Source organism: Oryza sativa, chromosome 8 (assembly GCF_034140825.1).
Source record: "Oryza sativa Japonica Group chromosome 8, ASM3414082v1".
Taxonomy (NCBI): domain Eukaryota; kingdom Viridiplantae; phylum Streptophyta; class Magnoliopsida; order Poales; family Poaceae; genus Oryza; species Oryza sativa.
Window position 1 is genome coordinate 17871868 of NC_089042.1, and position 26876 is coordinate 17898743.

Consider the following 26876-nt stretch of genomic DNA (forward strand, 5'->3'; position numbering starts at 1 on the left):
CAAATTTGGGGAGGCCCAACCCAGCATCAAGATAGAAAGAAAGCCTGTCAACTGTCGCTCTCACTCCATGTATGCAATGTTAGACGGTATCATATCTTACAAAAAGAAATAACTCTTATGCAAAATATTTGTACAAGGGAACATCTCAGATGAGAAAAGGGATCACTCATAAGCATTTTCTAATTCAGGTCGAACTGTCTGTTGCTTCTAATTTTCTACTTCCAAAACCTCCAGAACTGGTGTCATTTTCAGGTCAAAATAGATCCTGATCTCTGACTACTGTAGGCATTCCTCTCAAATACTCCATCCGTCCCAAAAAAAAAAAAGACAAACCCAGGGTTTCCGTGTCCAACGTTTGACCGTCCGTCTTATTTAAAAAAAATATGAAAAAAATTAAAAAGATAAGTCACACATAAAGTATTAATCATATTTTATTATCTAACAACAATGAAAATACTAATTATAAAAAGATTTTATATAAGACGAACAGTCAAACGTTAAACACGGAAACCCAGGGTTTGTCTTTTTTTGGACGGATGGAGTATAGTAGCAGTGGTGTATAATCAACTGATTAGACACTTGAGATCAAGAAAACATCTCAAACTCGTTGGGCTGGGAAACACTCTCAATGCCATGGATCAATTTCCTCCGTGGACCTACAGCATCAAGACCCATATCTTTTAGCTGGTTCATTGTAAGGGAAACTATCTGATGCATCCCCAGCTTTTCACTGTCCAATATGTCAACAAACCACCACAATTGAAAAGCCAATTCTTCAGCCCACCAAATCCAGCAATCCGTCTCTCGAGAAGTCGTGCTCGTATTATCCTATTCGTAACTTGGGACGAAATAACTGGCAGCTCTTCCTTTATAAATGTTTCCAAAAGAATTTCCTGCTTTCTCAATATTCTCATGAAACTGTCCTTGAATGGAAGCATGGTTTGCTTTCACAACAGGGGCAACAGGACGGCGTGAAGATGTAGCATTTTCCTGAGCTTTCTTGATGTTGGTAGCAACTTTGATGCCCTCTGGAAGTGGCTCGTGAGCTTTGTTGGTAGTCATCTGCTTTGGATGCTTCTTTCTCGCAGCATCACAGTTTTCCATGCTCTTTTTGGCTAAGCAAGCTCTTGTTCAAAACTTATTTTTGCATATCATCCTGAAGACTTGCGGCTGCAGGTGATGGTGGAGGGATCAGGATTCAGGAATGGACGCAGAAATGGACTCGGCCGAACAGGTTGTGGAGTCACACTACAGTCAATAGCACATATTGACGTCTAGTATATCGGATTTAATCGGATGCTTCTTCTGTCGAAGTGCTGGATCCACGGCCTGCAGTGGTGACCTGGAGTCTGAAATTTTTACATTTTGGTCCTTTTTGAAAACTTATTTTACAAATAGACCCCTGGGAAAACTTAAACCGGAAATGGTCCTTTTTGGGACGTCAGAGTGGCTGGCGCCGTACCCCAACATGGCGGCGCCAGCCACACTGGCGCCGTGCCCGTGCTACCGTGGCAATAGGGCTGTCGTGGAGGTGCTGACTAGGCCGAAGGGGGCGCCAGCCAAAGTGGCGCCGCCCCTCATATCACGGCGCCAGCATGGCTGGCGCGCCCCTCCTCTGCGGGCCCCACCAACTTTCTCCCCCCCCAAAATTTTCGCCAAGTCTGTTCTGCCTCCAAGCAACGGCTGGCGCCCCCCCCCCCCGACCGCGGCGCCAGGGTGGCTGGCGCCCCCCTCCTCCCCCCATCGAAGCCCTTCTGCCTCCGGGCCTCGGCTGGCGCCGCCCTCATGGACCACGGCGCCAGGGTAGCTGGCGCCGCCCTCCCCCAGCCCGAAACCCTTCTGCCTCGCGGCACTGGCTGGCGCCGCCCTTCCCAACCTCGGCGCCAGGGTGGTTGGCGCCGCCCTCTGCCTCCCTGCAAATTGAAGATCCATATTGCACAAATGTACCAATTCACAGTTCGCAATTCAAATCACAATTCACAGATTCGTACAGACTAAAACAGGTTCCAATTGCACAAATCACAATGCCAAAAGTCCATCACATAGTCCTCACATAGTCCATCACATATTCCACACATCAAACAATGCCAAAAGTCCATCACATATCCCACACATCAAACAATGCAAAAAGTCCATCCTATATTCCACACATGAAACAATGTCAAAAGTCCATCACATAGTCCTCACATAGTCCATCACATTTTATATCACATAGTACACCACATATGTCATACTACCAACCAATAGATTAACTTCATACAAATTACTTCTTCCGTTGGCGCCGAATTGCTTGCGAGCCCGGAGTGTACCTACATTTGAAAATCCAATGTTTAAAACATTTTAAAAACAAAATAAGGGAAATCAAATAACATTTGAGAATGGTAAGCTCATTTTACCTCTTTTTCGCTGCCCGAGTGGATCGCAAGTTGTATTGCGTGGGTTGCGTCCCCTGAGGCGCGTCGGGAAGCTGTGACATGTCTATCTCCTCGGCGTCTGGTGCGACGTAGTCCTCATCCTCCTCGTCCTCATCGTCATCGTCGTCGCTAGGTGGAGCCGGCGCCTTCCCCTTTCCCCTCCCTTGCTTAATGCGTGACGACGACGAGCCACCAACTCCTTCACGCTCTTCTATCCTGATGGAGTGTCGAGCAGTACTTGGACGCGCGGATTGAGGTAGTGGTGGTGGTAGTCTCCCCGGTTGGTACACGTCGTCCAATCCAACCGACCTGCAACCTAATCTTGCTGCAAGTTTCCGGCACCTTTGACGAACTTTCTGCATTTCAAAAAAAAAAAGAAGTTTGTTAGGCATAACTCAAGTAATGCAAAGTGCTAAATAAATTTTACCTCTAAAACATTGCGGAGCGTGTTCTCCGTGTCCTCACCACCCCTCGGAGCTTGGAGGGCATGCCCCATTTCATTCACACTCCTGAGGAGCTCTCTCGACTGAAAGCGTGAAAAGATATATGTTAGGGTCTAGGGTGCAAATGGAAGTAACTTTGACAAATGCAAGAAAACTTACGACTCTGTCTCTAAGTGGGGCGTGCTCCATTTGATATCCAACTGTAGTCCGGACATCATAGGGATTCCGCCCCTCATCGGAGTCGCGGTCATCCTCTATGTCGGCTTCCGTCCAAGTAGGGCGGAGGAACAGTCTATATGTCCTATGCAGCCAACGAAGGTACTCTGAGAAAAGATGATTTTGGTGTATAGTCTCGATGTACCTATCGTTCCTTCCGGCTGTTCTCCATTCATCAATGTATCTATTATGCTCTAGCCCCCAGTCTTTCACCTTCTTTGTTCTCACCCTGTCATACCTAGACAAGTAGAAGGTGATGAAACAGTAGTGAGCATCGACAAGGGTTAAATGGTACAAAATTGAACATTGACAATGAAAGCAAACAAAGATAAGAAATATTTACTTGTGTAATTCAACTCCAGTTGAGATGTCCTCAACCGGCCAATCTTGTTTCTTCCCGAACTGTCGCATGACACGGTGCGGAAGGTGGTACTCAACTGCCCAGAAACAAATCAATGGGCACTGGTACATGAAATAGTCAGAGTCTCGATTGCACATCGAGTTCAGGGTCAGGCTTGAAGCCTCATTTGTGTGGTATGGTAACCACTCAATCTGCAAAAGTTGAAGAGATGTCGTTGGTTAGTATCTCAATTAAAGAAGTAAATGTCTAACTAGAAGTGATATTGGAAGTACTTACATGTTGAGGCTGCAAGCAGTCCATCTCATTGACATAATACTTGTATGCCACATCCCGGTGAGCATGTGCAGTGGCAGTACTCTCAAAAAGGTAGGCCACTGTCTTCTCCATGTCTGGCTCATTGTAGGGCCAAGGAGTGAAGCTTTGCCTCCACTTAGGCCTTCAAACCGGTAGTCTTAACCACATCCACATCTGAATCAATAGCACACAACCACTCATGTTGGATGATGGTGCCTGACGACAACAGGCCTCACAGAGCTGTCTATATGTCCACGCCAACACTGCTGACCCCCAACTGAAACGGCCCAGATCACCAAGGTTGGCGACCAAAGGAATCCATATCGCCGAAGCAATGTCACCCCCAGCATCAGGAAACAGAACCCCTCCCAACAAGTGCAAGATGTATGCACGGGCATAACACTCAACACGCCATGGCTCAGCATCGTCGTCAAGATGTGAGAAGTTCTGACTCAGCCAAGACAGGGGTATTCCATTCTGCTTCTTCTTCCCCCCTTGCCCCTGCTCAATGTTCAGTGGAATGCCAAACAGCTGCTGCACTTGTGCATGCCATCCAGGAGTCTCTGTCCTGCCCGTCACGGCATGCCCCCGTAATGGGAGGGCCAAGATCATAGCCACATCCTGTAGAGTGATGGTCATCTCACCACTGGGGAGGTGGAAGCTGTGTGTCTCAGGCCTCCATCTGTCCACAAGTGCTGTCAACGCAGGAGCGTTGAACACTGGCATTCCTCTGCTCACGACCAAGGCTACCCCGAGCAACCCGGCAGCCCTTAGGTACGGGATGTACCTATCGTCGAACACTGGGGGGGCATGAGCTCTGACTCGGAGCGGTTGAAGTACCTGCATTAGCAATTGTAAATCAATTAGTTAATATAATGTCAAATACACGCTACCGATACTTATGCACAAGTGAATCAATGCCGATTCATACCCTCCCCGCCTCGATCGCAGCCCCGCGATGACGGGCCTCGTAGTACGCCTCCAAGGCTGGGTAAGTCGGCGGTTGTCCCTCCTCGGCCATCCTACATGAAAAAGTAATAAATTCACCGTTAGTTACCAATGTGACATATATTAAAAGAAAATGAATGCGAGAACATGAGTAGGAAAACAAAATATTTACCTCCCTAACACTTAAATTTTTTTTGGACTTCTTCTTTTTTGGACGCTTAGGACACTTAGTTTTCTTGTGACCCTCCTGGTGACACAACGAGCATCTATTTTGCACCGGCGCAGCATCAAGTTGAACGCATGAAGGTGGTTTCCTTCCAGAACCACCCAGACCCGAGTCCATTTCGTTCTTGAATCGTTTCGATCTCCTCTTCCCTCTTGTTTTAATCTTCAAATTTGGGTCAGCAACAAATTCTTCACCATTGTACGATGGCCACTGTGTGGGGTCGAGGTATGGCTCAAAGCGACTTGCCCATGTGTTCACAACGGCTTTCGGTTGGGAGATTCCTTATCAATTGCATGAATCAGATAAACGTGTATAAGATGTGAGCAAGGCATATGGTAGAGCAATGGCCTTTGGCAAGAACATGAGTTCCCATCACCTTCAACTTTGAAGGCTCTTGCGCCGAATCTAACACCACCACGCGTTATACCACCCCTCTCTGTGACCTCGTATGTCTTTTTCTGCTTATCGAAACACCTTGCAGTGTGTTTGTTCGCCTTACTTTCTTGCACCTTCATCTTAATGTCAACCTTGGTGGACCAACGCTGCCCTAACTGGACTCGCTTCAAAGCTTCATCATGTCTGTTCACAAAGTAGTCATCGCACTTCATGAACGTAAATGATACGATGGCCGTCACTGGAAGCTTACGAACACCAACTAGCACGCTATTGAACTGTTCGGCCATGTTGGTTGTCATGTAACCCCACCGGCGGCCATTTCTATCGTATGCACGAGGCCACTTATCTTTATCCAACAACTCATCTTCAAGCCATTTACGAGGACCTTCGGGAATACGCTGCCTTAGTGCCTCAACATCCTTCTCAAATATCCACTTCTCGTCAATCTGACATATCCTTAGGAGCTCTTTTGTCTGATGCTTGTCCGCACCGGCCTTGTGGAAATTAGCACTGAAGTGCCTCATGCACCACCGGTGGTGAACCGATGGCAATCCTGGAACAGGAGTCATCATGGCATTTATTATACCAGCATGTCGATCTGAGATAATACAAACCTCCCTATGCGGCCCAACCACAACCCGTCGGACAAGATCGATAAACCAGCACCAGTCTCCTGAATTCTCTTTCTCCACCAAGGCAAAAGCTAAAGGTACAAGTTGGTCCTCCGCATCAGCTGATAATGCAGTCATCAAGGCACCACCGTATTTCCCAGTTAGGAAGGTTGCATCTATAGCTAGTACTGGCCTACAATGCTTAAAAGCCTCAATGGAAGGACCAAAGCACCAGAATGCACGCATAAAAATTTTCTTGGTCACTCCATCAACGTTGACAACCCTATCAGGATGAGTATCGATGTGGTAGACCATACTGGGATTCCTCTGCTTAATGGCTTGCAGCAAAGTGGGCAAACGGACATACGCTTCACCCCATTCACCGTAAATGAGCTTCATAGCCTCCTCTCGTGCCCTCCAAGCCTTGCCATACTTCACCCTATACTGGAAAACCTCAAATATATACAAAGCTAACGCAGAAGCAGAGAGTGTAGGTTGCAGTTTTATGGTATTGCATAACCTATTTGCTATGAACTTTGATGTCAGTTGCCGGTGGCTCCCTGAACCTTCGGCAGTAGCACAACTATGTTCCTTACCTACCCGTGATATCCTCCACGTGCCACTAGACCTCTTAGTTGCATGGACCTTCCATTTGCACCGTGGGTTTTCACATTTAACAGTGTACCTCCTATTTGCGGCAGAATTGACAACACGGTATGGACGATGGTGCACGATGGCGTACTCCTGGAGCCATAGCTTCAATGCGACCATGGATGGGAACTCTAAACCCTTTCTGAGACCATCCACCTGGAATGGTTCTGGCAACTGATCTAGGTTGATGCCGCCATCTAGTAGTGCACCATGGGCATGTGTTAGGTCCCTAAACTCAGGAATGTCCGGCTTCCTCCCAAACACCTTCTCAAACGCACGACATTCCTCTAATGCTAACTTGTCATTATTAGTAAGTGGAGGGAATGGACGGTCATCATCAGAGTCTTCAGCAAATTCAACATCATATTGCTCAACACTTGCCTCCTCGTCAACATCATCTCTATTGACTTCTACTGAGACAGAATCGTGACCACCACTCAATTCGACATCAAAGTAATCATCTGGATTCACATATTGGCCTGCTACTTCTGTCGGGTATTCAGGGTTGACTCCGTACGACGACCAATGAACACTCGCCGAACAAATGTTCACTTAGATCAAGCCCCTCTTGTACTAACTCCCTTTTCATCACCCTCGCTGCATCCACATCATCAGTACCGCAATGTCTCTTTGATGGTCCTGCCTCCCATAAATCATTTCCAAGCAAAGGTCTCTTCTTCTCTCCTTCCCCCTCCAAGTCTTCTCGTACCAACTCACTCTTACTTGCACCCCCTCCACGACGAGAATAATATGTCACAAAATTCTTCTCAACGTAATGATAAGAAGGAGATTTGTTTAGATCCAAATTTTCTACGGTACGAACTAACTTTGATGCAAACACCTCTAGAGATCTAAACTGAGACTCTTTTACCAAATCAAAGTAAACTTCCCATTCCAACTGACCTATCACATTTAATATATACTTATGCCCTTGACCAACATCGTATCTCCCATAAAAACGAATCTCCACATTATCCTCGGTCCATCCAAGAACTTCTTTCACTCGTGACCTTAGTTCATCTAGAGTTGGGTGGGTGGGAAACAAAATGGTCTTCAATGACATATCCTCAAACTCAACATGTCCACCAACATAAGGTTCCACCACTCTACCACCGTAGTAAACACGAACAAGTCTATCCATCTACACCAAAAAATCAAATGTAACTTTGCAACAAAAATTAAATCTTCATTCCTAAACGTAGTCCAAACCGACATATTATAACCAATGCATAACTTAAATTGTCCCAAAGCTACTACTCCAAAAAAATATTTAATCCACCTACAACTATCAACAAGTTTACTACTGCATTACACATCGAAATATTACAAATACTCTATCATACAACCCAAACCTCCGTCATGCCTCAACCATAATTTTTCATCCATCCATCCAACCAAACCATCCAAAAATTAACATTACCACATATATGGTTAAAAAAATCATGACACCAATGAGTACATTGCAAACATGTAGCACTACAACAAGCCAATCCTAAGAACAAATGCTAAAAATCACAAATTTGGGTAAAAAAGGGGTTCTAGGGTTACCCACCGATCTACAAATTCAACCAATAAAAATGAAAAAAAAAGAAGGGGGAATGAAGGAGTCTACCTTTCTCTTCGATTTCCACAACAAATCCCGCGAAAAACGGCTTCAAATTGAGTGGATTTGAGGTGGAGAGGTGAGGGGGAGAGAGAGGGAGAAGAACAGCAGCTCGCTGCTCGGGCTGGGAATGGCGAAAATGGGAGTGGGGAGGAGAAAGGTGGTGGGGCCCATGGGGTTTAAGGCACAGAGGAGGAGCGCGCCAGCTATGCTGGCGCCATGGTATGAGGGGCGGCGCCAGTGTGGCTGGGCGCCCTTTCTGCCCAGTCAGCACCTCCACGACAGCCCTAGTGCCACGGTGGCACGGGCACGGCGCCAGTGTGCTGGCGCCGCCATGTTGGGGTACGGCGCCAGCCACTCTGGCGCCCCAAAAAGGACTATTTCCGGTTTAAGTTTTCTAAGGGGTCTATTTGTAAAATAAGTTTTCAAAAAGGACCAAATTGTAAAAATTTCAGACCTGGAGTTGAGGACGACACGGTGGTGCTTGGCAGTGGCATGGCTACTGGGCGGGCTATATGTCCATAGATGGATTTGGAGACGACGGGTCACGGATGAGTCTGACATCAAAGTTTCTAAGGTTGTTAGAGTTTCCAAGACGATTGATGTGATGAGTTGTCGTTGCACAAGTTCAGAGCAAGTTCGAAGCAAGTACATAGGATAAGTTTTGAAGCTTAATCTTATAGGGTTTTTTTTTCTAGCCAGCAGTCGTATTGATCTTATTCTTTTGTGTTCCTTTGCTAAGAGACGTGAAGTCTAAATACTCTCGTTTATAACTTTGGCTGTGTATATTCATCTATGAATATAGTATCTAAAAAAAATGTAGGATTTCATCAAGCTTTAAAACTTTAACAATTAATACTCCATCCATCACATTTTGATCATCCCCTAAGGATTTTATTACGCAACCCTCCTGCTACACGAAGTAGTCCAAAAAAATCCTGTAATTCTACAAAAATGGAGACACAAGATGTAGGGGCGAGACTCTCTTCTCATTCATTTCTCTATTCACCTCAAGCACCAAGTGTAAACAATGAGTAGCCCCCTCCTCCTTATATAGCCATTTCTCATATATGGAAGGTTTCGGTGTGGGCCTAATTAGTGTATATAGGCTGGGCCTTCATGGGCCCAGGCCCATAGGTTTCCTAACACTCCCCCTTGGGCACTCACCGCGTGATGCCTATGCCTTGTCAAAACTCCACAAAAACCCAGTGGAAAAAATTTGGAGAAAGAGTACATAGCATACGCTTGCAATGTCGTACGAATTGTCTCGTTAAAAACCTTGATAAGAAACTGCTGGGAAAACTTACCCAAGGGAAAAAGAGTACAATCCACCCAATTCTTCATTCAATCTTTCTAGATTGATTTTGGGTACTTGATTTTCTATATCAAGATTCTGAAATGAGTCGGCGAAATTCTCCCCCTGAATTTTGCATTTCTCTAAGTCTCATTATCCCGATTTCTCGGACACACTTATTCAAGTGAAGATGTCAATAATGAGTTTGCGGATGAATCTGTAAGACTTCCACATGACTTAGTTCGTTGCTTCTATGCAATTCATGTACACAGAAGAGCTTGGGGGTTCATGTGCTTAGTGAGTTTGCTTCTCACATAACTCATTTGCATATGTGCGACATATGCTGCTTTAATTTAATAAATGGTGGGGGTTGAGATAGTTTTCAAATCACGATTGCTGTCGCGGGTAACCATATCTCAAAACCATGCCGAGGCTCTGAACAGTTCAACGATGCTTAGTTCGGTTTAGTTCAATTAGCCAAATATTCATGTGTTGCTATGACACACTTGTGTTTAGGAATTCCGTCCCATTTTGGCGATAATTGATTATTCCAAAGCCATGCACCATGAACATTTCTAAATGCAGTTGGAATGATGTACTAGACTTCCATCTGTCGCATGCCTTTAGCTGCAAGCGTAAGTATGATTTGGATTCGGCCAAATATTTCAAATCAAACTCAAATTCAAAACGAATGAGTTTGTTTTCTTCAATTTTTTCCTGGTTTATTCTATTCTTTTATGTTGGTTCCGGACCTAGTACTTCTTCATGTACTATTATGCAAGTGTCCGATCCAAGCTCCCGAAATGCATTCATTGATTCTATCTCAATGCTTGTCAATATTTAGGTTGAGTTCTTCTTTTCAACTTCTAGTTCATTTATTCAACTTCTGGTTGACTGCCATTGAGTTTTGTTGTCTAAAAGAGACATTACCCATAATTGGTCTCATTGCCAACCTCTATTGGTTGCATGAGACTCTATGCGAATATTCGTGGATATACGAGGAGATGCATTTTTATATGCTTCTTCTTCTTCTTCTTCTTTACTTAATACCTCTTGATGCGGGCATGTACCAGCGTTAGTGTGCACTCCAACAGCTAGTTTTCTTCCTTGATGGGAAGGTGTGGTACGCCTATTCTAAGGTTCCGTACCGTTTGCCAGATCTCAATTGGCTCCCCTTCTATTCGGTGGGATATCTTTCGTGACTTTGAGTATGATAGTCCTTCTTGCCCTGTTTTCACCAGACGTCTCCGGTTACTTCAGGGGTGTGAGGAGCCGAAGTTTCTTGTCCAATTCATTTTTGTTCGAGGCCTCTAGACAAGACGAGGGGTACCTTTACTTTCTTCGGTATCACCCTCCTCTGGTGCATTTCATTCATGCAACTTAGTCAAACTCTTCGAAATCACAAAAGTATTTACAAAGTGATTTGGAAGTTTTAATTCTTTATGCAAAGTGCATTTACTAGTGCGGTGTAACATGCATTAGTCCCATTCTACTGTCATATTTCCTGACATTTCCTATCTAGGGGTTCATTCTCTTCCCCTAAATGACTGGAAATAATACTTATTTGTCAAGGAATTTAGGCTTCATAACTATCTCTGTAAAAGGTTTTCGACCTTCGGAGAGAGCCTTTTGCAACGCATTATGATAGTGGGAAATGCACATAAACCAAATAGATGCAATAGCACTAGTTGCACGATGGATGTTCATGCCGATGGTCTGAATTTTCTTTCAGAATTTGCTGCTTTCAAGACTACATGTCCTTTTCTACTACGAGTATTACAACAATGATATAGAAAATATTGCAATTCATAGCTTATACTTAGTCTGCTTATGCGGATATTTGGTACTTCGTGCTGCCAATTCACTAATCATCAAATGCAATGCTAGCATTGTCCTCGCGGACTTCTGAAGATGATTTAGTGAGTTCTATTGGAGTTCACGTGATCTTACTGGATCAGTCTTGGCAAGGACACGGTGTCTAAGAGACACTGGATGTTTGCTGCTTCGGAAGCGCATTTATCCATATAGTACCAAATGGGAGCCACATATATTATTCGCAATCCAGTTCAGGGGTGCTAGAACTATATGCGGTTTATGCATTAATCTCCTGTCGGTGCATACTGGCACACAAATCTTCATGATTTAGGGAAATTATGCATATATGTGCTATGACCATACGAGTTGTAATATTTATTCTTATAATTCTAAGACCAAAAATGGCTGAAAATCCATTGCTAAAAGGGTGTAGCCCAAATTATTACACTTTTTAGAGAGTTCGACGGGGTTGACGGACAATAGATGCTTCTATAAAGTGCACAGTTCCATAGGTAATATGACTGTGGCACATTCTAGGCCAACAAATTCAGTTGTTGCTACTAGCTGTTGGAATTAATAGATGGGCTAAGGCCCATTCGAAGATTAATTCTTTGGAAAATCATAAAAACCCACCTCATGGGATGGCATGCATGTGGAGCTTAGCACCACCTTGCTTATTCTAGGAGAGGGGACCTCCTTAAAAGGGAGGATGCCCTCCTAGCCACTTGAAGCATGTGTGGTGGAGAGAAGAGGGGGAACACACGCGCGCGCTCGCTCGCTCGCCTCGCCTGGCAGGGCAGGGCAGGGCAGGCAGCGCGCTGCAGGAAAATTCGGATTTGTTTTGTTGTTGGAAACATTCCGAAAAATCCGGTTCGTGAAAACGGCGTGGAGTCCGGATAAGTTACGCGCGACTTATTCGGTTCGGTTACGCGGAGTGGAGATCGTGCGGGCACCCTGATCAAGCGACTTTTCTCTATATAAACCGAGTCGCCGCCTTCACGCAACACACGCGAAATCAATCTAGGGTTTGCCTCCTACTCTGTACTGCGTCGTCGCTCGTAGACTACTCCATCCCGCTCGCAGGCGTGCACCTGCGATCGGGAGAGCAGGTCTCCGGAACATCTGCCTTCGACGTCCTGCATCGGGAGAAGGCGACAATAAGGTTTTTGGGAAGCGCTTCGCGCGACTGCTCCCTGTTCGTCCGCGACGGCTCGCCTTCCTCTCCGCTCGCGTGCTGCGCGCCTTCGTCGATGCTCGCAACCGCGAGTAGTTCCTACCGAGCAACCGGTCTTTCCGCCACCTCGATACGTGTTCGACATGTTGCGCATATTTGATCTGTTCATGTTTTACTGCTTAGTTTACATGTGTAGATCTAGTTTACATCTGCAATGTCATGATTTATTTATGGAATAAATTAAATCATTATGTGCCTATATTCTCAACAATCCAAAAACCTTATTATAGGCGCTGTGATTTTACTATGGCTGGTTTTGCTGATGCACTGAGGCCGGATAAATTCACCGGTGTGCACTTTAAGAGATGGCAGATCAGGTCACTCTGTGGCTGACAGCTATGAAATGCTTCTGGGTGAGTACTGGCAAGCCTATGGGCGTTCTTAATGCTGATCAGCAGAAAGAATTCGATGAGGCCACTACTCTCTTTGTGGGATGCATTCTTAGCGTGCTTGGCGATCGTCTGGTCGAGGTGTATATGCATATGACCAACGCTAAGGAGTTGTGGGATGCACTGAATACTAAATTCGGTGCTACTGAAGCTAGCAATGATCTGTATATCATGGAGCAGTTTCATGACTACAAGTGGCTGACAACCGTTCTGTAGTCGAACAGGCTCATGAGATACAAACCATGGCTAAGGAACTCAAACTCCTTAAGTTTGTCTTACCCGACAAATTTGTGGCCGGGTGCATTATTGCGAAACTACCTCCATCTTGGAGAGGTTTCGGTACTGCACTCAAACACAAGAGACAGGAATACTCCATTGAGGGGTTGATAGCGTCTCTTGATGTTGAGGAGAAAGCTCGGGAAAAAGACGTTGTGTCTAAAGGCGATAGTGGGCAGTCCAGTGCCAATGTTGTGCACAAGGCCCAGAACAAGAGTAAGGGGAAATACAAAGCTCAATAGACCACCAACTTCAAGAAGCAGAAGAAGAACAACAACAATCCTAACCAGGATGAGAGGACTTGCTTGGTGTGTGGGCAACCTGGTTATCTGGCTAGGAAGTGTCCACAATGCAAGGGGATGAAGGCACCTGCAGGGCAGACTTCTAAGTCTGCTAATGTGACCATTGGCAACACTGGAGATGGAAGCAGGTATGGTAATTTACCTACTGTTTTTTCAGCTAATTAGTCTACTAATTGGTGGGTTGATACTGGGGCCAATGTACATGTTTGTGCTGACATCTCATTGTTTTCTTCTTATCAGGTCGCACGGGGTTCCACCGTCCTAATGGGGAATGGGTCACATGCTTCTGTTCATGGTGTTAGCACGGTAGATCTGAAGTTTACTTCGGGAAAGATCGTGCAGCTGAAGAACGTGCAACATGTCCCTTCTATCGACAGAAATCTTGTTAGCTGCTCCCGTCTGACTAGAGACAGATTTAAGTTGGTTTTTGAGTCTAATAAAGTAGTCGTATCTAAACATGGATATTTTATTGGTAAAGGTTATGAGTGCGGAGGCCTGTTCCGCTTTTCCCTTTCTGATTTCTGCAATAAGTCTGTGAACCATATTTGTGGCAGTGTGGATGATGAGGCTAATGTTTGGCACTCACGTTTATGTCATATTAACTTTGGCTTGATGTCTCGGCTTTCCAGCATGTGTTTAATTCCTAAGTTTTCTATTGTTAAAGGTTCTAAGTGCCATAGTTGTGTGCAATCAAAGCAACCTCGCAAGCCTCACAAGGCTGCCGAGGAGAGAAACTTGGCACCACTAGAACTCCTACATTCAGATCTTTGTGAAATGAATGGGGTGTTGACGAAGGGTGGAAAACGATATTTCATGACGTTGATTGATGATGCTACTAGATTTTGCTATGTGTACTTGTTGAAAACGAAAGACGAGGCTCTAGACTATTTTAAAATTTATAAGGCAGAAGTTGAAAATCAACTTGACAGAAAGATAAAAAGGCTTAGGTCTGATCGTGGTGGAGAGTTTTTCTCAAATAAGTTTGACTTATTCTGTGAGGAACATGGCATCATACATGAGAGGACGCCTCCCTATTCCCCCGAGTCTAATGGGATTGCTGAAAGGAAGAACCGCACACTGAGCAACTTGGTGAATGCCATGTTGGACACCGCGGGACTACCTAAGGCATGGTGGGGGGAGGCATTGTTGACCTCGAATCATGTGTTAAACAGAGTTCCTAATAGAAATAAGGACAAAACACCATATGAGATATGGATTGGGAGAAAACCATCACTTTCTTACTTGCGCACATGGGGATGCTTGGTGAAAGTCAATGTACCAATAACGAAGAAGCGCAAACTTGGACCTAAGACTGTTGACTGTGTCTTTCTAGGATATGCTCACCACAGCATTTCCTATTGATTTTTAATAGTTAAATCTGAGGTACTTGACGTTCATGTTGGTACAATTATGGAGTCTCGTGATGCTACCTTCTTTGAGAGCTTTTTCCCAATGAAGGATACACATAGTAGTTATAGCCAACCCTCTAAAATAATTCCCAGTTCAATCACACCACCAGAACAAACTGAACATACACATGAACATATCACTGAGGAGGATGACAGTGAAGCTCCTCGAAGGAGCAAAAGACAAAGGACGGCTAAGTCTTTTGGTGATGATTTCACTGTGTACCTCGTGGATGACACTCCTAAGTCAATTTCAGAAGCATACGCATCTCCTAATGCAGACTACTGGAAGGAGGCTGTCCGTAGTGAAATAGATTCCATTATCGCTAACGGGACTTGGGAGGTGACAGAGCGACCCTATGGGTGTAAACCTGTGGGGTGCAAGTGGGTGTTCAAGAAGAAGCTCAGGCCTGACAGTACTATTGAAAAGTACAAGGCTCGGCTTGTTGCTAAGGGCTATACTCATAAAGAAGGCGAAGATTTCTTTGACACTTACTCACCTGTTGCTAGATTGACCCCAATTCGTGTGCTACTTTTCCTAGCAGCCTCACATGGTTTTCTCGTTCATCAAATGGACGTTAAGACAGCTTTTCTTAATGGACAGCTGGATGAGGAGATCTATATGGATCAACCTGATGGGTTTGTAGTTGAAGGTCAAGAAGGCAAAGTGTCCAAATTGTTGAAGTCTTTGTATGGTCTGAAACAAGCTCCTAAGCAATGGCATGAGAAATTTGACAAAACATTGACATCTGCAATCTTTGCAGTCAATGAGGCAAATAAATGTGTGTACTATCACCATGGTGGGGGTGAGGGAGTTATTCTGTGCTTGTATGTTGATGACATACTGATATTTGGGACAAAACTTGAGGTGATAAATGAGGTTAAATCATTCTTGTCGCAAAATTTTGATATGAAGGATTTGGGAGTAGCTGATGTTATCTTAAACATTAAGCTAATTAGAGGTGAGAATGGGATTACACTCTTGCAGTCCCATTATGTGGAGAAGATCTTGAATCGCTTTGGCTACATTGATAGTAAGCCTTCTCCAACACTTTATGATCCTAGCTTGTTCCTTCGCAAGAACAAGAGAATTGCTAGGAATCAACTGGAATACTCCCAAATCATTGGCTTGCTGATGTACCTGGCTAGTGCAACTAGGCCTGATATTTGCTGTGAGCAAGTTGAGCCGGTTTACCTCTAATCCGGGAGATGATCACTGGCGTGCGCTTGAGCGAGTAATGCGTTATCTAAAAGGTACTATGGAATTGGGGCTTCACTATACTGGGTATCTTGCGGTACTGGAGGGTTATAGTGATTCTAACTGGATCTCTGATGTGGATGAGATCAAAGCCACTAGTGGATATGTCTTCACACTGGGTGGTGGTGCTGTTTCGTCGAGGTCTTGCAAACAGACCATTTTAACGAGGTCAACCATGGAAGCAGAACTGACGGCACTGGATACTGCTACTGTTGAGGCAGAATGGCTGCGTGATCTATTAATGGATCTGCCTATTGTTGAAAAACCGGTGCCGGCTATCCTTATGAACTGTGACAATCAAACGGTAATTGTCAAAGTGAATAGTTCTAAGGATAATATGAAATCGTCTAGACATGTGAAAAGACGATTGAAGTCTGTCAGGAAATTGAGAAACTCCGGAATTATAACGTTGGATTACATCCAAACAGCTAGAAACCTGGCAGATCCCTTCACGAAGGGACTATCACGAAATGGGTTTGAGACAATGCATCGAAGGAGATGGGTTTGAGACCCATGTGAGTTATACTATGGTGGTAACCCAGTCTATGTGATCAGAGATCCCGTGAATTAGAACCTGGGAAGAACAAACCATTAGTAAACTAGAGGAAAGTACCAATCTATACCCTCTCTAAGTGAAGATGCATGTACTCTCAAGAGCTGCAAGGCAGGTTGGCTATGCCTTAATGAGTTCTGTTGGCTTTAATTAGCAAAGATGCTGTTCTGCAGAGCATTCTTGAAAGAACTCACCTTTGTAAGCTTGACTGTTGGTCGCAGTCTATAAAGATTTTAGGTGAATCTTGTAGGAAGCTTACTAAAGACCTAGGAGTATGACTTATATGCTCCACCCGAGGGGTAGTCTACAGACGGTCTAGTACCAGATAAGACTCTGAGTGAAACTTGCTTGCACAAGACTTGCAATTCAAGGCGTAGTCCATTGTTCAAGTTGTGAGTAAGTGTAGCTTGGAGTTTTAGGTGGATGTTCAACCTTAATCGGTCTCCATCGAACCGCTGGTATAAAAACAGTACATTGGAAAAGGCAAATCTCAGTGGGATTTTGAGATTTGGTGGGGATTGTTGGAATTAATAGATGGGCTAAGGCCCATTCGAAGATTAATTCTTTGGAAAATCACGAAAGCCCACCTCATGGGATGGCATGCATGTGGAGTTTAGTACCACCTTACTTATTCTAGGAGAGGGGGACCTCCTTAAAAGGGAGGATGCCCTCCTAGCCACTTGAAGCATGTGTGGTGGAGAGAAGAGGGGAAACACACGCGCGCGCTCGCTCGCCTGGCCTGGCCTGGCAAAACAGGCGGCACGCGTGCACGACGTACGTGTCGAATGGTCCGCAAAATTGGCTCCTCACCTGTGCGCAGATGCAGCCTCCTTTTGCAGTTTTGTTTTGCTGCAGGAAAATTCGGATTTGTTTTGTTGTTGGAAACATTCTGAAAAATTCGGTGCGTGAAAACGACATGGAGTCCGGATAAGTTATGCGCGACTTATCCGGTTCGGTTACGCGGAGTGGAGATCGTGCGGGCGCCCTGATCAAGCGACTTATCTCTATATAAATCGAGCCGCCGCCTTCACGCAACACACGCGAAATCAATCTAGGGTTTGCCTCCTACTCTGTACTGCGCCGTCGCTCATAGACTACTCCATCCCGCTCGCAGGCGTGAACCTGCGATCGGGAGAGCAGGTCTCCGGAACCTCTACCTTCGACGTCCTGCACCGGGAGAAGGCGGCAATAACGTTTTTGGGAAGCGCTTCGCGCGATTGCTCCCTGTTCGTCCGCGACGGCTCGCCTTCCTCTCCGCTTGCGTGTTGCGCGCCTTCGTCGACGCTCGCACCCGCGAGTAGTTCCTGCCGAGCAACCGGTCTTTCCGCCACCTCGGTACGTGTTCGACATGTTGCGCATATTTGATCTGTTCATGTTTTACTGCTTAGTTTACATGTGTAGATCTAATGATGCGTTCAATCTAGTTTACATCTGCAATGTCATGATTTATTTATGGAATAAATTAAATCATTATGTGCCTATATTCTCAACACTAGCAACAATCATAATATTTCCAGTTCTACGGGTCTGGAAATACCTCTTTCTCTTAAAGTGTTATTTGTGGTTATGCGGACCACAATTCAATATTTTTCTCTTATGTTTGGGCCCTACACAAAATCCAAAGCATTATAACTATGTGCTAGAAAAGAGCAACAAAATAGTAAATGCCTTAAATATGTTATTTTATACTAAAAATAATTCTCTATTGCAGGGAAAATGTGTGCTCTTCTTGAGCAAGAACCAATTCTTCGATGCAATGCTCTATTCGAAAATTGCAACAATTGATGCTCTATTTTGATTCAACAAAGTATTCCGGTACATCGGATTCAATTAACTTCATAGCGAGCTTCTTACTCAACAGTTATGGCATTTTGACATAAATTTCAGTGCTTATCTTGTCTAGCATAGGAGATTCTATGTCCATAGTCATGAAAATAGGCTAGGAGCACTTCCCCTCAATTCATGATAAGTGTGCTATTAGGATTGTCCTTTTCTTGTCATGTTCATAGTTCTAGATTGTTCACCTTGACCTGTGTTCTACTCCCCCCTTTCCTCTTCTTCCGTAGAGGTAAGTGCAACAGGCTAGCTGCTCATGTTGAATTCATTATCAATTGTGCTAGTTGGTTTTGGAAGATAATGATCTTCTATCAAACAATATCTCGAACGATACATAATTCTATTATCAATTAGTTAGGCATACTTATTGTATATGCACCAGCGATGCTTGCGTGCGGCTTTCGTCGCGTTCGGGTAGAATATCAAGAGTTTCCACAGTATTTGGTGCAAATTCGGTGCATCGTATTACCGTACTCTCTGGGCCATTTGCTTAGTGATTCATAGTCGAAAAATACCCATTCTTACTCATAGTTCTTTGCTCTACGAGAGATAAGGCATGCACCATAATCTTCTAAATGTTAATCGCGCTCGTTCGTTTAGCGTACTCATTCATGTGAGTAGCTTGGAGGCACTGGCGAGAAATTGAAATGCTAGATCAAACTCATCGAGTCAATGCACATAGCGCGATTGGATTAATGGTACCGTAGAGCTTCTTGCTCTATCGTAATTTCGACATTGAATAAATATGTCAGAAATATTCTACATTTAGCGAATTTCTAATTTGTGATGCCAATCATCTTTCATTATTCAAAAATATGCGCAAATTAAATGCCGATAAAATGCACAAGTGTTGCAATATAATGGTGCACAAAATTCCTGCAAATAATTTCAGTATATACTATGCAATTCTATACATTTTATCGCAACGATATTAACTAAAAGTAATAAAAGCATCATAAATAATCAATAATCGTAAATGCAATAATTTAATTTCATAATCATAAACATCAGCAATAAAGGTACCTGAAATGCAAAGTCAGGGTCGAAATTCAATGTCGCGTGGCTCTTTTATGCGAGAACATGATTTTGGTGATATTTGCAAATTTCGAATGACACTCAAACGAATATCCCAAATGCTGAGGCTATTTGTGAGTTTTCTGGAAAGTTAAGGGTTTAAAGGCAAGATTTCCTATGCAGAGAAAAATGCACCTAGATTCCCAAAACATCAGGGGCCGTTTTGCAAAATAAGAAGGTTTTTTTCTTTCCTTTTCTTCTTTTTTTTCTTTCCTTCTTTCCTCCTCTTTCCTTTTCTTTCTCTTTCCTTCTCTTCTCCCCCTCGGATGAGGCTCCTGCCATATGTGGCAGCGGCCGGCGATGCGGCGGCAGGTCGGCCATGCGACGGCGAGGAGTGGCGCGGCCGGCCGTGCGGCGGTGCGGGGGCTCGGCGGCCAAGCGCCGCGGCGGCGCGAAGACGCGGCGGCCTGCACGGCGCGGCGGCTGGGCGGCTAAGTGGCGCGTCGGTGCGGTGACGTGGTAGCCTGCACGGCACAGCGGCGAGGCGGCCAAGTGGTGCGGCGGCCAAGCGGCGCGGCAGCTCGGCGGCCAAGCGATGTGGCAGCGCGGTGGCCTGCAAGGCGCGGCGGCACGACTGTTCACCGGCTGCAGGTGCGGCGAGGACCGGCGGCCGTCGGGGCGGCGGCCGTGAGTTGCATCCCCCCTTTTTTTTTCTTTTTTTTTCTCAAGGACATGCGACGACGTGAGGCGGGCAACGACGAGGCCGTGCGGCGGTGCTGCCGGTGGGCATCGCCGGTGTGGCTTCTGCAACGCGGCCAGGGAGCGCGGCGGCCGGAATCCAGCGTGGCGCCGCGTGGCGGGGCGTAGCCATGCGAAGGCTACGCCGCGTTGAAGTGGACGAGGCCGTGCGACGGTGGCGAGGCGCGGCCCGGCGAGGACCGGACGGTGGTGGCGCGACCCTGCTGGTGGTCGGCGATGCGGTGCCATCGATCCGCCTCCCCCGTTCCCCTTTTCCTTTCCTTTTTTTTTTCATTTTTCATTTTCTTTTATTTCTCTTCTTTCCTTTCTCTCTCCTTCTTTCCTTTTTCTGAGTTGTGGCGGGGCGGCAGTTGCCGGTGCCGATGCGGGCGGCGTGGCGGCTCGGCTCCGGCGCAACCACGGTGCAGTGGTGCGGCTGCATGGCGTCCTGGCCCCGGCGCGACCACGGCGCGACGGTGCGGCTGGGCGTGCCATCAGCGCGTGCTTGCGGCCGGACGCGTCGCCGGCGCGGGTGCGCGGCCGGACGCGTCGCCGGCGCGGGTGCGCGGCCGGCGCGTGTCTGGGCTTGTGCCGACTGTGATCTCCACCAATCGGCATACGCCGGCGACTCCGAGTCTGCGGTGGTGGATTTCATCGGGAACGGCAAAAACGGAACGAGTGTGGAGAGAGGATTTCAATTTTGCAATTCATTCAAGGAGATTCAAAGGGATCAAAGAGTTCTCTACCTTCTTCTTCATGTCTCGGTAAACGTCGTGCTGATAACGTGTTATATAACCATCCTGCTATACAAAGTAGTCCAAAAAGACTCCGTAATTCTACAAAAATAAAGACACAAGATGTAGAGCTGAGACTCTCTTCTCAACACAAGTGTAAACAATGAGTAGCCCCCTCCTCCTTATATAGCCATTTCTTATATATGGAAGGTTTTGGTGTTGACCCAATTAGTATATATGGGTTGGGCCTTCATGGCCTAAACCCATAGGTTTCCTAACAGTTTTGAGGTCTTCCTAAAGTGACCATCATCTAACAAGTGTTTTTTTTTATTTGTACAAGAAGTAAATGTGTATTATGGAATGTATTGCATGCAACCAATCAAGATTAATGTATATTGGTGCAATGTCATGCAATATTTAAAACATCAGCACTACTGTATGATGGTATAATTTATGTTAAGTATGTTTTTAACTTTTTTAACTACTATTTAGATAACATGTAAATTAAGGGCTAGAACATAGTCCCACGTAACTCTTTTTAATCAAAACATAGCGTTAACATGTGTTTGTGTTTTTCTAGAAAGCTGGTAGTTTATTCAATTTCATTGTCCAACAATTTGCCTTAAAATATCTTAGTGGTAAGAATTATATGAAAAAATATTTGCTCGAGCAATAATCCCTCACCAACAAATGAGTCAGTTTGTGTTTTGATATTTCATCCATGTATTATAGATTGTATTATAGCTAGGCATGTTTGTAAGGTTAATATCGAAAATATGTGAGTTAATATGGGTTTTGATATTTCTCTTCTATTATAGATCTAATAATGTCCTTGGGGTAATATATAATGGAATAATTTATGTTGTTAGTTTTGTTTTACAAACTGTAAGACTTTGGATGAGAATAATATGAAAAGGGATATAGTTTGCTTATATGTGATATTTTTCAATCAAAATGTAATTTATACATTTGTAAAATTTCTACAGAAAAGATGAGTGATTAAGGTTCGTAAATGAATATAGTGCCCATTATGAATTATTTAAAAACAAATGTTTGGAGTAATAAGTAAGAATATTTGGATCAGCTAGACGTAAAGGACTAATATGTTTCCATGTGATATTTGTAATAAAAATATAGTTAATGTGGGATGTACTCGTAATATTTTTCTCTCTTGTGTAATAGATCTATTTAGATATTCTTACTTTTTTTTGTTTTTGTTTCTTTGTAAAACTAAAATACTATACAACTAGTGTTTCTGATGTGATGCAAATGCAATGGCGATGAGATCACAGTGTTTTTCTATTTGTGGCAGCAACGAACTAAAAGTGCGCTATATGAGCTCTGAACTAATAGGATTAAACGTGATTAACACACTAAGGACGAAATTATGCTTTTTAAATAACGTTAGGCCATTCATTTTCTTTAAAATCCACACGGTTTTTTCTTAGGAGGATATCGAGCACATCTTATATCACTGCTGGAAAAGTGATCTCTACCCCGGTTTGTAACTCCCTTTAGTCCAGGATTGCAAACCGGGACCCCGAATCCGGGACAAAAGATAGTAACGCCACTTGGCTGGTGCTTCCATCTATAGTCCCGATTGTTGTTATCAATCGGGACTAAGGTTTTTTTCTTTTTTTTAATTGTTTTTGTTTTTGTTTTTTTGTTTGCTGTTTTGCATATCTCATACCCAACATCCCCAAATCATTACAACAAAAAATATCATCTCTCGACATCCCAAATCATCCACAACAACAAAATCATCCTCAAATCACAGATCGAATGAACAAATTATCCTCAACAAAAATTATTCCACAAATTAAGTGGGAAAAAAGAAAAACAAAGAAAGAAAAAAAAATCCGCCCACGCCGCGCCATGGCGACCACCACGGTGGCATCGCCACGTCCACCCACGCCGTGCCCCTTCGCTGCCCTGTGCGATGTTTCACTTATATCCATGCCACAACTAGTGAGTGAACATGTTAGTTCTATAGTTGAGTCACCATTTATTGAGTTTAAACATGTTATTCACATTGCTAGCGAAAATGAAGAGTTTAAATTGTTGTCTTTTTTAAATACTTGGAGCTATATTCAATTTGATGATCTTTGTCTACTCAACTGTTTAGACAAGAAATTATTTGCTAGATTTGAATTGCCATGTACTTCTGATGTAATTTTTCAAGTTATTGGCAATTATGATAGTAAAGGAGAATATAATGTGCATCGAGTATATATTTGTTCGAATTTGACTATATATCTCCTTTTCCTGATGAGATTTATTGTTTAGAGAACCACAAGCGTATAAGTAATTATCCATCTAGTTCCTCTAGTTATTTAAATGAGTTACAGGTTGGTTTGCAAGAAGGGGAGTGTTGTGGTTTTTCGGCTACAAAGATTTTAGGATCCAACCATATGACCATCAAGAAATATCCTCACCTGATGTTGTGATAAATAAAGATAAGTTCAATAGGCTAAATGACAAGGTGAAATCAAGGACGGTTTCCAATCAAGAAGGGGAGGATGGTGAGGACACAACTAGCTTGGATATGACCATGACTAACTTATGTATTCATCAACCAAAGGTTCATATGTTCTATATTAGATTTACTTATTATATATTTGAACAAACGTTACTACACCATGAGTTTTGTATCTTCTAGTTTGCAGAGGTACTTGCGTGGATGAAGGAAAAGAGACCGAACATAAGGAATGCATAGATGATCAAAGAAGTTGATTGGGGACCAAACCAAGACCTTCTCCAAGTCCTCTCCTACTTCACCACATCACGTATGGACCATAGAAGACAACAGATGAAGTTAATACATGTTTTGGATTCAGATTCGGACCTCCTAACAATATCAACTTCAAACGGACCTAGCCACTGATCTAGAAGGAATTTCGGGGCCCATGAGTACTTGTTGGAAAATGTATGGAGTCTACCTTCAGATGGTTTTGGTACCACATCAATTCCCACCAAGCTTTCGGGAATCTGCAAAACAAGCCACGTACCTCATTCAGTCCGAATCTGATTTAAGTTTTGGACCTTATAATTGTGTCGTGGGCTTAGCCCAAGGGGGTGTGCGCCCTAGGGCAACCCTAGGATGTCCCAAATCATATTTATTCAGTAGTCGTCATAGTTTAGAGTCGGGTTTTGCTTAGATTATTTCTGCCATTGCAGTTTCGCCGCTAGATCGGTTTGTGGAACCCTAAATTCGAGTGCTTAATCATTCATATGTAATTGTGTTGCAATCTATCTTGTTCTCGCTTGTGTTCTTCGATTCGCATGTAGGGATTGGCCTTCTTGATGAGGTCAACCGGGTTTCGGCATGGTTGATAACCAGGGTTCGGATCGTGTTGATCAGAAGCCAGATCGTATGTGTCAAGTTTCCACCAAATTGAGAGATGTCAATACCTATCGTAAGATCGGGACCTAGCATCCTCATCACCCAATCCGGGACTAAAGATGTCCATCTTTATTACTGGTTAAAATAACTGGGAGTAAAGATGGATCTTTAGTGGGACTAAAGATGGCAGTGCCATTAGTCTAGTTGGTTGGTTTTTTTTCTTTTCATTATTTTTTGCTGCTTGCATTTATTGGCACCCTCAAATCCCCACAAATCATTCCCAAATCGTGCACAACAAATCATCCACAATTGCCCATCCACAAAATCATCCACACTCCACAAGTCATTCACAAAATCATCCACAAATCTAAAATAATGCACAACAAAGTTTTCAAATCATCCAAAAAAATCTAAAAAAAAAATCCAAAAGCACAGCCCTCTAGCCGCTCGGCGTCCCCTCCCGGCCGCTATTTCTCTCGTGCGCGGCCATGGCCGTGTGCCGCCTCTCGGCCATCGCCCGCTGTTGCCGGAGTTTGAGGAGGGGGAAGGGGGAGGAGAGGGAAGGGGCCAGAGGAAGGGGAGGAGAGAGGGGGATGGGAGGAGGTGGAGGAGAAAATGAGAGGGGAGAAGGAGAAGAGGAGGGGAACGGATAAGGATGAAGTGGCAGCGCCACGCACGTGACTCATGGGACTTTTTGCGATTTTTTAAATTTGGGTCCCGGATGGTACAAACAACCAGGACTAAAGATGATAGAGGTCTGACACCGGGGCTAAAAATGATATTTTTTAAAAATAACAAAAAATAAAGAATTTTTAAAAATAAATTATTTATTTTTAAAAGTAAAAATAAAAATAAAAATAAAAATAATTTTTAAAAATAAAACTAAAAATAACAAAAGTAATTATTTATTTTTAAAAATAAATTATTTATTTTTAAAACTAAAAATAAAAATAAAAATAAAAATAATTTTTAAAAATAAAACTAAAAATAACAAAAGTACATATAGGTTTTCAAACCGGGCCTAAAGATATTTTTTAGTTTCGAATTTTACTCAAACCGGAACTTATGTGATTTTGTGTGACCCAGCAAAGATCATTTCTCCAGTCGAGATTAGTGGGACATATACTTGATACTTTTAGTTATTTTCATTACAGATATAATAATGGTATTCTGACTTACCACATTTTTTATAATGAAGGGAATATTGTGTTGAAATATCACTCTTATCTTTTGTTTTATTTCTTATGGCATCGCAGAAATAATTTAGTTATCCATGTATGTGAATTAATACATAATGCTATAATCAACATTTTCTTTTTTTGTTATATTTTTATGATGGTTCAGATTACATGCAAACGGGGTTAATTAGGTTTTGACCTAAAGTAATATAATCATGATATAGTTAAAATATACTCCAAAGTATAGTAGTTAATACGGGTTTTGGATGATAAATTTAGTGGTAATAATCTAATGAAGTTTTTTAAATCTGATAAAAAATACACTATATTAATGAAGTTTTTATGTATAGTGAGTTTTTCCAGTTTGCATTGGAAGCCAAGCCCACTGCCTCCTAGGAACGCAGGAGTTTCACAAAATTTTACAGAATTGGAAAAAAATCTAGCTGAGATGAATTCCATCACTGTGACGACTTACGATGCAAACTCAGTATAAAACAGCCAATTTCTTCTTAGGTCACCGGTCAGTTGAGAGAAATATTATTAGATGACATTTGCGTGGTAGAGGAGGATGGGCTTATTAGTTCGTACGTACGTCTGTATGTATTTTTTTTTCCGCAGATTCATGGTGAATGGCACGTATAGTTTATGTCGTACATATATGGAAGATTAGGATGGATTTCGGTACCTAATGGAGAATTTTAGTGGAGATTAGGATAGAGTTTTCTATACGTATCCGGGAATTTTTTGAAGTTGTACATATGATTACTATTATTTTCTAATCTAATGGTCTCAAATAATAGGTCCACCGATTTAAAAGAAAACCAATGGCTGGATATTTTGCTTTTTCCTTAGAATTTTTATGATTTTCTCTAATTTAGTAGAGCACTACTGTTGGTATTTCTTAACGACGTTACTAGAAATATAATTTCCAGCAATGGCGCAGAAATACTTCTGGTATATTATGGTTACAGAGTTTATTCGCAAGCGCACGGATATACCATTGTAGCATTTCACCCGAGAGTATTCCAAGGGTATCGTATTTATTTTATCTCGTAGGAAGATCATGTAGAGAGAACTCAGCTAATAATTTATATATTACTTGTGATAATCATATTCTAAGTAGGGGTTAAGATAATCCAAGGGTAGAGTGACACACAAGCATTAACGACTCATTCTCATAATAAATGATCTAAGCTAGGTGGAAAGAAAAGAGAAAGAATCTATTCCTATACTTCTAATATACATAGTACATACATTCCAGTTAACGGATATACTAGCTAATACCCTCTATCCGATGCCCTCCTGGTACTTCGAGAAGCTATCCCTGACTGTCGAGTTCCTTA

The 26876-nt window shown here is 43.4% G+C and overlaps 1 protein-coding gene and 1 pseudogene across 1 annotated transcript; both read right to left on the reverse strand.

The window, feature by feature from the left end:
* Positions 1–548: 548 nt before the first annotated feature.
* On the reverse strand, positions 549–1192 carry LOC112939861 (uncharacterized; annotated as a pseudogene).
* An 870-nt stretch (positions 1193–2062) lies between these two features.
* LOC107281999 (uncharacterized) lies at positions 2063–5066 on the reverse strand. The gene is made up of 8 exons (XM_066303333.1): positions 4849–5066; positions 4660–4750; positions 3711–4568; positions 3417–3625; positions 3017–3311; positions 2842–2940; positions 2397–2770; positions 2063–2309 (listed from the first exon to the last, which is right to left on the reverse strand). The coding sequence occupies exons 3-8, from the start codon at positions 3819–3821 to the stop codon at positions 2264–2266; spliced, it is 1134 nt and encodes a 377-aa protein (XP_066159430.1). The 5' UTR covers positions 3822–4568; positions 4660–4750; positions 4849–5066; the 3' UTR covers positions 2063–2263.
* Between the last annotated feature and the right edge of the window lie 21810 nt (positions 5067–26876).